General features: G+C 38.2%; 1 protein-coding gene across 1 annotated transcript in view; it reads left to right on the top strand.

The window, feature by feature from the left end:
- Positions 1 to 1,996: 1,996 nt before the first annotated feature.
- Positions 1,997 to 11,836, top strand: part of Ttn (titin) — a 265,315-nt gene continuing 255,475 nt past the window's right edge. Inside the window, 6 exon segments of the mRNA XM_047544703.1 lie at positions 1,997 to 2,191; positions 4,433 to 4,536; positions 6,681 to 6,884; positions 8,301 to 8,588; positions 9,095 to 9,180; positions 9,269 to 9,519. Of these exon segments, the coding sequence (XP_047400659.1) occupies positions 4,446 to 4,536; positions 6,681 to 6,884; positions 8,301 to 8,588; positions 9,095 to 9,180; positions 9,269 to 9,519 (920 nt within the window). The 5' untranslated portion in view covers positions 1,997 to 2,191; positions 4,433 to 4,445.

Raw genomic sequence — 11,836 nt, 5'->3', positions numbered from 1 at the left:
GTATTTCATTTCCACTGGTCTAGCTTACTATGTATTCCAACTATACATATTCAGTTTTTAACCAATGCTTACCAATATCATATACTGTTCAAGACTGTTCACTAAGCCAATAGTAAGACCTCTTTCCAGAGCAGTACATTTGTACTTACAAACTATCCTTTCCTTTCTTGTTTTCTTCCTTTTACTTCCTTCTTCCTTCTTAACTCTGAATGTCATATAAGGATGTAAATGCAAAGGCAAGGACCTTGACGATGCTGAAAGTCTAGGGAAATCTAAGAACAGTAAATAGATAGCAGCTTAGGGGGAGAGACACTTGACATGGTTATAACATATGGTTATTCTCTTGACTCTTGAGTGCCCTGGATTGTATTGGGCCAACATGACACAAGCTACAGGATTCTATTCACTTATTCCCTCTAAATCTGAAGTGTTTTGACTTCAGTTCCAACAAACATATAACAGGACATTAACATGCTTCACATTGGGTCACATGAATCTAAAAACACATACATGTGTACAGTACACACAAACATGTACACAAATACCTTTCAACCCCAAACAGAAAGAGCACACATTTCTAGTCTTGCTTTACTTAATGATGGACAAGTTGCCTGTAACACGAGTCTCTCATGGGAGTATTTTCAAAGTATATAACATGAAACTAGTTATTTCAGAAGAAAGCAATGAAACAGAATTATGGCAGATGCAGTCAATGGAGAGGAAACGATGCTCTCAAAATGGATAACGCAAAAGTGAAGAAACTATGTTTAAGTAAGTACATGGTGTCAGCTTGTCAATATAACTGCACTGAATTCATTTTTGGTAAATTTAAGTTCTGTTAAATGGTAATGAACTAATCACTGTATAAAGAGGTGTGAGGAATGAAGTACTCAGGAAGGTGACAAGTCTAAGACAAGGTCAATTTATTCCATAACAGGGAACATTTTTTATATAAACATAAAAAAATTAACTTAAAATTTAAATTTTTCATCTGTTTTATTGACTAAAACCTCTTTCCATTATCAACAAGACAATTTTCTTCCTTCTAAGTAGAGTTTTACCAGTCTCTCAGCTGAGCCATTATAAAGGTCTTTCCGTATGCTCTTTTGTATTTTGAAGTATCTCTTGCTTGAAATTAAATTCAGTCCTAAAATAGCAACTATATCATCCCCTAACCACTTCCCATTAGTAACAGCAAACTCCAGAGATTAGTAGAGCAGCTTTCATGTGCTGGGGAAAAGCACCCTATGGATAATTTAAACAGAAAACTTGACTGCTCATTGAGAAGCAATGCATGCATATGTGTAAATACCAACACTAGACAAAAATGAAACCTGACAAGAGCAATGTTGTCCTATGCAGACTAAATCTGTTCAGATGTTGTTTTACAATATTAGTTCTTGCAGGACTGTAAAACACATAACTCATTAATGTTGGTTTAACTCCCCCCCAAAGTATAGGTGGATTCTGGAGATTGCAGATAGTACAAAGGAGTCCCTTCAACATAAAGGTTTATAACAACAGTTTCTTCAGAGAAGACGAAGTCTTACACATGAGATAAATTTCCTCATCTGCTGTCATGATTGATGGGTCCATTTGGTTACTCTGGGGGGAGGGAACAGAAGCCAGGCCTGACTCACAGAGCAGCGTCTACAGGTTTGGGCTATTCTATATGACTGCCTACAAGTACTGTCTGTTGCCATATCTTTGTTTCAGACCCGCATTAGTAGATTTTTAACATTGGCAACAAATGCTCTTCTCTGAGCCTCAACCAGGTTATTTTTCTATTTCCTTGGTAAAGCCTCCTTTGAGGGGCTAAATTTAGCACTGCCAATCAGAAGAACAGGTGGTATGTGAACCGACCAAAAAGGTCCTCTCCCATCATGCTTGCCTAAGAGAGCCAATCACCAGGGCCCTGCCTGAGGATGTGGGGCTGTCAGCAGATCTGGTGAATATAAGGGCAGGCCAGGCCCTGGCTCTGGAGCAGTCGTGCATTCCCGCCTCGCCTCGGGTGTAGGGATTGCATAGAAAAGCAAAACTACACAGTCTTAACTGTGTAGTTTTGTTTTTAGGTTTAGAGGCTCACCGATTCATGTCGGAGATGGTCAGAAAAACCAACTCTACATAGGACGTCGTTTCAGAATCAGACTGGGCTTAGTCCCACCCTTTTTAGGCACTCTTGAGAAATCAGGTGAGCAGCATCTTTTCTTATTGCAATACTAGAGTTACTTTCTAAGTTACTTCTATAGAGTTCCTGGTTATTTTGGTGTGCCAAATGTCCACATAGACATGTTTGGGTAACTATTTGCTGCTAGTGCTACTGCCATTATTTGAATCTTCTTGTTAAATTTGTTTTTAAATGTATGAGCTTTGTTTTTCTTAAATGGAATGCTTTAGCATATCAGCTCAGTCAATAATTCAAATTGTTTAAATTCACTTGATAGTCTAAAAGTTGGGGTCTGCAATGGTGATAGAAATGTTTAGTTCTTTTATAGTCTCTTTGTGTCTATTGAGAATGTTCAAGGTTATATTACTCAGTGATAAAGTGAGGCACACCAAGAATAGCTCTGATAACATGCATGTGGTATCAGCTACACCCTGATGACTTTTTAAGGGAATCAACTGCTGAGGTATCAGTTGCAGGACAGTGACAGAACACTTGCCTGCTGTCAGTCAATGCGGGAGAGTTTATTTTGGGAGCATGACATTTTAGATGCATACCTTCAGACCTACTTAGATAAAGGCCTGTGAAAAGCAAGCGCTAAAGTAACAAAATTCACCTAGACAATAGGAATGTAAGATCAATTTAGGCCAGTTAATTGCAACGTTAGAAATTTGGAATAAGGCTATATAATTGTTTTCTAAAATACTCCAAATCTCATTATGCATTTTAATTCAACTCACAATCCAATTATATGATAGGAGATAAATGCTAATGCCAAGAAGGGTAAGGAATAATGTTTAAAGGTTTTTAATTTCTAAATACACTTTGATTTTTCATCTTCTTGGAATTAGATTACATGTTGTAAAATACCTGTTAATATTGATATGTTGTTACATATTTAAGAATAGCTATTTTTAGAAGATGCACTAGCTTGTAAACAGGAAAAGTTAGACATAAATGTGTTCATTGTGAAACATGCTACAAAAGACCTCTTGACAAAGTTTTGTGAAAAACTTTTGGATATTATCTGAATTTTCCAAATATGATTTTTGTCTGAAAAAACTACTTGTTTAATTTTCTTTTTTAAGAAATATTTTTTAGTTGTAGATGGTCTTTTATTTTATTTATTTATTTTATGTGGTACTGAGGATCAAACCCAGTGCCTCACACATGTTAGACAAGCACTCTACCACTGAGCTACAGTCCCAGCCCCTCATTTTCTTTTTAACTAAGTAAAAAGATAGCATAAGGTACAGCATTATCACAAACAAGACTATTGTTCCATAAAGTTTTAATGAACAAAAATTTTATGAAAAATAATAATGGAAGCAATTGACAATTTAAAAATTGCCTTTTGTTACAGAACAGTGATACAGTTGTGTAGAATAATCAGCTATTTATGCATTAGAAAAATTTTCAGTCTCTGAAACTGATAGACAAAGTGCTTTCTTCCACCTAAAAAGGACTTACCTGTAAATTTTATGTTCATTTCTTTATTGAATATTTTATGTACTAAAAGTATAGTCCTTATTCATTTCCCCTACATTTCCCACCAACCTTCCATTATTCAGAGTTTGCACATTGTTCCATATTAAGTACACAAGCCAGCATTTTTGTTTCAGATCTATAATAAATTTTGGTCCTACTTATAAAACTAATTTTTTTCTAAGTATCTATTCAGTTACGGTATGAAGAAATGCTAAGAAATATAAAGCACCCTGTATGTCTACAACAAATTCACATATCTGATAAACTTGCCAAAGCTTCTCAAATCAGGAAAGTAATTGCAAAGTTCAAACTTTCAGTTTTGGTGACCATTTTAAATAATTCGACAATGCCTGTATCGATGTCGACTTTATAAATATAGCTACAGTGAGTGAAAGATATTTGGGGGAGGAAATATTTAAGTAATTGTCTCATACACATTGTAGATGCAGAGGTTCATCTTAAATTTGTCACATCTCATCCCTTTACTCACTATCTCTGTCATTCCAGTTTTCAACTCTCAGCCTGAGGTTTACACCATTGATAAGGGCACTTGGGTACATTCCTTGGTCTGTTTGACTAATTTTCTCCCCTCTTTTCCCCCTTAAACTTACTACTTTGTGTTAGACTTTAAATCAAAGCCATAAATAAGAGACCTGCCCATCACTCCAGACCCACAGATGGGCAGGGAGCAATCCATGGGACAAATGTCTCTGTCATCCCCACGGGAGCTCCAGAGTGTCCCTCGTGTGACATCCTCACTTACTTTCTCTTCCTTTTCAGAGTGCCTAAGAAGATGACGACTCAAGCGCCGACGTTTACGCAGCCGTTACAAAGCGTTGTGGTACTGGAGGGTAGTGCCGCAACCTTTGAGGCTCACGTTAGTGGTAAGCCCACCCTGGCGCTTTCGTTTCCTTCGCCTCCTTGCCAATGGATTCACTTTGTCACAGAACATGATGCTGAGTTGATGCCCTTCTTCCGCTTTGTAAAATTGGTGCAGCGCCCTGGAAGGGTCATTTTCAGGGTATACCATTCACAGAGTACTGACAAAATTTGACAATATAATGATTCAAAAATGTTTTATTCATATTTATTATTCCACAAAGCAAAAATAATTAGCATTAGATTAAAATTGCTGTCAGAATCCAGCAAATAAGTAGGACCAAATTTGGTCATTCTATATTTGGGTTCAGCTGCAGGGCCAGACTGGCAGACAAGAGCTCCAGCAAGTAGGGGTCGCTACGGAGCAGCTGGGAGGGGGTCTAGTTGACTGCTCGGTGCACAGGAACCTCCATTGTTTTACATGGAAAATAACAATGCATCCAGCCTTCCTCAGAGTCAGAACCAGTCAGTGATGAGCTAACTCCTCATTGTTTGATTCTTTTATTTTCTACCTTCTTAAGGAGTCCTAGTGAACTAAAGACTTTCCAATCATTTCAAAATGACAAGAAGAAATACTATATGCCACTCTGACCTTTATATTAAAGGGGACTATTTTCCCTAAAATTTTATTTAAAAGGAAGTTTATCTGTTTCTTTTTTGCTGCCTTTCTTCATAATTCAGTTTAGGGATGATTACAGAAAATGCATGCTTTCTAGGACTTACCTATCATCTTGTGAAAAAATACAACCTGTTGCAGACATTTCAAAATCACTGAATGTTGTTTCCTTCTGTAATCTTATAACTGGCCATAAAATTATATGGACCAACTGAAAATTGTTAGCGCCTTAATTCAGTGCATCTCCATGATACCTTGTTCTACTTTTTTTTTAATTGTGCAACTTATAATGAAGATATAAGATTTTTCTATTTATTCTATTTTATGCACCAATGTTTCCATAATTGAATAATACTTTATTTTATATTGCACAAATATCATATAATCATTCACTCTCTATTGTGTGGAGACAAATTCAATTCTCTTCCTGCATGATGAATTCTTACTGACTTTCAAATAATTACCTATCTTGGAATGCTCAATAACTTTTCTAACCTGAGCAGAACACACATGGCACCAGTGGGAATCTGTCTCCTTGTGAGTAGTGGAAACTGACTTCTTCATAGCTTGTCCCTTCACACTGTGTACTAATAAGTTCTTAGAAATACACCACTGAAAATATCTGATACCTATTAGTGGATACTAATATGGTACCCACTTGGCTACCGTGGGAGATTGGCTAAGATAGAGATAACAAAGTGAATTTTCTGTTATCTTCACCTCCTAGCTGGAGGAGATAAATCACCAGGATTTATGCCAAATGCAAAGTAAACCATTCCCTGAACTTGCCTCGTATCTTCTAATCACACGCAGTTTTAAAATACCTGACATGTCAAACCATGAGCATATAGTTATTCACTGCCAATTTATGGTGGGAGAAAAAAAAATTGACTTTTTCAGCTGCAACTCCAGCTCTACATGATGTTCTGAAAGACAAGGTGTGGCTTAGCTGCTTATGTGAAAAACTGCCTGTCTGCAGGCACACTGGAAAGCAGGAGCTTCCAGAAGGCGGTGTCCCTGCACTGCAGAGGAAGAAGAGCGCACCCTCCTCCCTAGGTCAGACGGAACTGTCAGATCCCTTTGCTGCTTTTGTTCCTGATTGTGTTCAAAGAGGACACCAGCCACTTTTTATTTCAAAGTTCCCTCACTTTTATAAATCCCTTTCATGATTTTAATGATGTCTATTAAATTGCCTCAGATAGAGCCATGGGCTGGAGGGCAGCATATGACAGTTTTAGTCCTCTGTGGGCCACTGCTCACCGAGGGACCTTGGGATAATCATCAAGCCTCTTTTGGTCTCAGTTTCCTCCCCTGTATAATGAGGGTGCTGGCCTCTCCCTAAACTGTTGGGCCTTCCTAATGGCCTGCAAAGTTGCACTTCTGCCAGGAGCCTGTCAGGTTGTCACTGTCACTAAATGGCATTTTGCTCTGTATAGCTTTTTAGGTTAGAGCAAGGCAGCAAGGATAATGATTGGGTGCAGAGGACTTTGCAGGGCCCAGTAAACTTAAAGATCAATTGTGTTTGCTCTTCAGGTTTTCCAGTTCCTGAGGTGAGCTGGTTTAGGGATGGCCAGGTGATTTCCACTTCCACTCTGCCCGGCGTGCAGATCTCCTTTAGCGATGGCCGCGCTAGACTGACGATCCCCGCCGTGACTAAAGCCAATAGTGGACGATACTCCCTGAGAGCCACCAATGGATCTGGACAAGCGACTAGTACTGCTGAGCTTCTCGTGACAGGTGGGCTGATGGGGGCATGCCTGTCCTCTGCTACCCTAGAGGGCATCACCCAGCACATGGGGGAAGGGGGCCATAGTGAGCGATGGGTACAAGGAGATGCAGCTCCCAACCTAGAGAAGGGCCCACTGAAGGCTGATTTTGTAACAAAGCTGTTTGCACATGGAATTTAATTCTCCCTTTAAAATATAGCACAAATGTGGCTGAGAATCAGTGCCTTTCTGTATACACGTTAAACACTCAAAAATGATTTAAGGAGATATTTTTAAAATCATGCTTCTCAGCAAGTAGAAAAGCTCAAAGACTTGCTCATATGCTTAGTAAGAAATATGAGATATACTAGGATTCACCAGGAATTTCCACCTCAACAAGCACCAAGATAATTCTGATGCAAGTGGTTCACAAACAAGTCATTTAAGAAACATTAAAAATACTACTCAGAAATATACTCAGAAAAAGACAAATGCTTATTATTCAAATGTATGACACCATTTACTGGGAAAAGTTATAGTCAATATTAATGACCTCTGTTGTTCTCCATTCTTCATTACCTAGTTAGACATTAATACTCGGAACATGAATGACTTTATACATTACATAATATCTTGCATGAAATGAATAATGTTACCAATGCTTATCCAGTAAACCATATGTTCAGTGATATTCAGGTATAGAGCCATAATTGACCTAAACAAAAGCATACCAAGTAACATTAGGTATGAACCTTAAAACACATCCAGAAAATTCAGAAAAGCACAGTGGTGGTAGAATCTGCTATCGCTATTCAAAGTTGATCCCATTCACCCTTTACATTTATCTTATAAAAATTTTCTTTCAACATAACCCCCCCCCCATCTCCTTTCTGGAGAGTAAATAACATGAAGACATGTCATTGTTGAGATTAACATTTTAAATGCAAGTATTTCAGTTATTTGAATACCAACCAAGTTGGAGAAGATTTAGGGGTTTTTCAATTAAATTAGAATGTAAAGATTCTGAAAGTCACAGGTACACCCTATCAACCAACCACTGGAATTCATTTTAATGCAACTTACTGAAGTATACAAAGTTGCCTTAACACATTAACATTTTGCAAGATGTGAGGTAGGCAAGTGCAGAAAAAATTCTGTAGACATAACAAGATCTAGACTTTTTGTGTAAATTAAAAAACAAACATGATGACCTAGAATTGCTAAGCAAAACAAAGCAAATATCAAACATGGTGGCCGGATAGCCAACTGTGATCTCCGGACTCCATTCTTGCTGTCGTCTGCTGGCTGAGCTGGGTTCAAGGACAGTCAAGGGTGCTGGACTGGCGAGTCATTGCCTGGTTTTGGAATCAGAGCTGTGATTGTTTAAAAATACCCTGTTGGTAAGGTGCTGGCTTCCTGGCCTGATTTCCTTCTCTGTCCCCTGCAGCAGAGACAGCGCCACCCAACTTCACTCAACGACTGCAGAGCATGACCGTGAGACAAGGAAGCCAAGTGCGACTCCAAGTGAGAGTGACTGGAATCCCTACACCTGTTGTAAAGTTCTACCGGGATGGAGCCGAAATCCAGAGCTCCCTTGATTTCCAAATTTCACAAGAAGGCGACCTCTACAGCTTACTGATTGCGGAAGCATACCCCGAAGACTCCGGGACCTATTCAGTGAATGCCACCAATAGCGTTGGAAGAGCTACTTCGACTGCCGAATTGCTGGTTCAAGGTATGTGCTGGGGTTGAGCAGGGAGAAGGGGAGAGGGCTGATCTGTGCCCTGAGGCTAGCCTCCCTCTCCTGAGGCCCTGGGAGTGCTGTGAGCTAAAATCTAAGCTGCCTTTTCAACCCCCGTGAAAAAAAAAAGTCTGAGATTCCAGGCAGGAGCACAGTATTGATGCAATCTGCAGTTATTAAACCCAATATCATGAACTGGAAAGTATTTCAATTAAGTGATGTACACTTTCAAATTATTGAAAAATAATGATTTTTTTTTAAAAAAGGTTCATATTGTAGCCTTTATAGGTTTACTTTGAGGCTTTTTTGGCAATGGCAAAAGTTTTGAAGAAGGGGCATTTTCTATTTTTCAATCTGATTTTATATTCATACAAAATCCAAGACTTTGCATTGTCTCCACTGGGATATCCAGAAAATTTTATTGACTTTGTAGGCACAATTAACAGAATCTCAAATGGATTGTTCCTCCTCCTCAAATGCTCACCTCTTCCTTCCTACAGGTGAAGAAGTAGTACCCGCTAAAAAGACAAAGACAATCGTTTCGACTGCTCAGATTTCAGAAACAAGACAAACCCGAATTGAAAAGGTATTTTTCTATGCTGCTCTTTTCCAGCCTTTCTGATTGTCACTTAGGTATTCTCCCTTATCGTGGACTTTGTTTTAATCTTTTGCAGAAGATTGAAGCCCACTTTGATGCCAGATCACTCACAACAGTAGAGATGGTCATAGATGGTGCCACTGGGCAGCAGCTGCCACATAAAACACCTCCCAGGATACCTCCTAAGCCAAAGTCAAGGTCTCCGACACCACCGTCCATGTCCATTGCTGCCAAAACACAACTGGCTCGACAGCAGTCCCCCTCACCTATAAGACACTCTCCTTCCCCGGTCAGACACGTGCGGGCACCCACCCCATCTCCTGTGAGGTAAAGTCTCTTTAAAGAGATTGGGTTATCATGCATTATAAAATGAGATTTTGTGCAATCGAAAATGTAGCATGTGATACAAGAGGTAAATCAAGAAGTCACTGAGTATTATTTTCACAAATCTTCATTTTCCACAGCCAAGGTGGAGAACTTCATAATTCCGAATTCTTTTTTACATTCCATTTAATAAATATTTGCTTTAGGAGACAAGAAAATAACACGGCAAAATGAGAAAAACTCTAAATTCAATCAGCCGAATCACTTGCTAAGTTTGACTTAGAGCAACAATTATTCCAATAAAATAATCACTACTATATAGTGATCACTACCACTATGGCAAATGTTTGATTTGACACTCTACAAACATTATCTCATTAAATATTCACAACCACTAAGAATTATTATCCCCAATATTATGAAGTAAGCAAGAGCTAAAGACGGTGGACAGCTTGCTCCAGTTCTTAGTTGTCTCATCTATAATTGAAGAATCACCACAAGAATGATCTCAAGGTGTGTCCTAAGGATCCAACAAGATAATTGGTTGAAAGTACCTTGTAAACAGCAAATAATTACACACACGCCCTTGTAAGCATTTTGCGTATGCTTATTTTATCTAAAAAATAAGTGAACTTCTATGCTAAGTTAAGATGCAGTTATTTTAAAAGGCAGACTTGTATCATCAGGGCTCAGAAATTACAGTTAAGCATAAATTATCTGAAGCAGATTTCAAAATTTGGAATTTGGTTTAATATGATGAGGCTTTTTATGTGATGAACTGCAAAACTTAAGCAAACAAAAAAAGTGTGTCTTGATCAATTTAAATAAAGTGAAATACATATAGATAGTTCATCTGCCGAGAAAAAAAATAAAAGCAGAATAAGTCATTGACCTAAAACTTATTCAAATTTACTGTGAAGTTCCTGTAATCACAATATGTTGTGGGGTTGAGGCTGCAGCTTGGTGGTGGAGGACTTGTGTAGCATGCCTGAGGCCCTGGGTTCAATCCCCAGCACTAGAACAATGAAAGACTGTGAATGACTAGAAAAATACATTAGGAAAGCAAAACAGTCCACAAATAGACTTAAAAATACAGGAAATTTGTTTTTTAATCAAAGTGACCTTTTATTTGGGGGTTGTGTTTTACTTCACAGAGAATGCTGGCCAATTTGCGTTCATCTGGAAGAAAACAAGCATAAAACTCTACCTCACACCATCTACAAAATACACCCCAGCTTGATTAAAGGGTTAGATTTTTTAAAACGCAGAGAGAGAAAGAACAGAAAACTCACAAAACATTTATGGGGAAGGACTTTTAAAAATAGACTTAAAGATTCTAGGACATAAAAATAAAGTTTATGGCAATAGCAAGGTCATTGCTAGACTGAATAGTGTGCTTGTGAAAAAATTTAAAGGTACCCCTTCCTCAGGAGATCTCACTGCCCTTGCTAGAAAAGTATCATAACAAACATATAATGACTACAATGTGAAAAATACTTAGCCCAGAAGCAGTGTATAACCTGAGCAACTATACATATTTATGCTAGATAAGACCCTGTAAACAAGCAAAATTCTGGAGGGAATCTTAGCTACACTTGTGACAAAGAACTAATATACCAAAAAGATTAAAAATTCCCACAAATCAAAACACTAGGCATGGAATCACCATATGACCCATCTATACCACTGCTCAGTATTTATCCTAAAGAATTAAAGTCAGCATACTATAGTGATACACACATATCCTGCATATAGTAGCACAATTCATAATGGCTGAACTACAAAAATAGTGTAGGTGTCTATCAATTAATGAATGGATAAAGAAAATGTGATATATGTACACAATGGAGTTTATTGGTCCATAAAGAAGAATGAAATTATATCATTTGCAGGAAGATGGATGGAACATCATGTTAAGTGAAATAAGCCAAACTCAGAATGTCAAGGGTCATATATTTTCTCTCATATGTGGAAGCTAGGGAAAGGAAAGACTGGAGGGATGGGGGAAGTGTTATATATTACAATATGTAACTGCATTGTTATATTGTGTGCTTGTACAAATTTGTAACAATCCAATTATATACAACTATAATGCACAAACAAAAAAAAATGGGGAAAAAATTTCCAGAAATCAATTTTCAAGGGAAAAAAAATTCAACACAAGCCTGGCCAGTTGTTCCCGCCTGTAATCCCAGAGGCTCAGGAGGCCGAGGCAGGAGGATTGTGAGTTCAAAGTCAGCCTCAGCAATGGTGAGGCATTAAGCAGCCCAGTGAGACCCTGTCTCTAAATAAAAGACAAAAAGACTAGGGATGTGGCTTA

Source organism: Sciurus carolinensis, chromosome 3 (genome assembly GCF_902686445.1).
Source record: "Sciurus carolinensis chromosome 3, mSciCar1.2, whole genome shotgun sequence".
Lineage (NCBI taxonomy): Eukaryota > Metazoa > Chordata > Mammalia > Rodentia > Sciuridae > Sciurus > Sciurus carolinensis.
The sequence above is the reverse complement of the archived record's forward strand: the minus strand, read 5'-3'. Positions and strand labels throughout refer to the sequence as shown.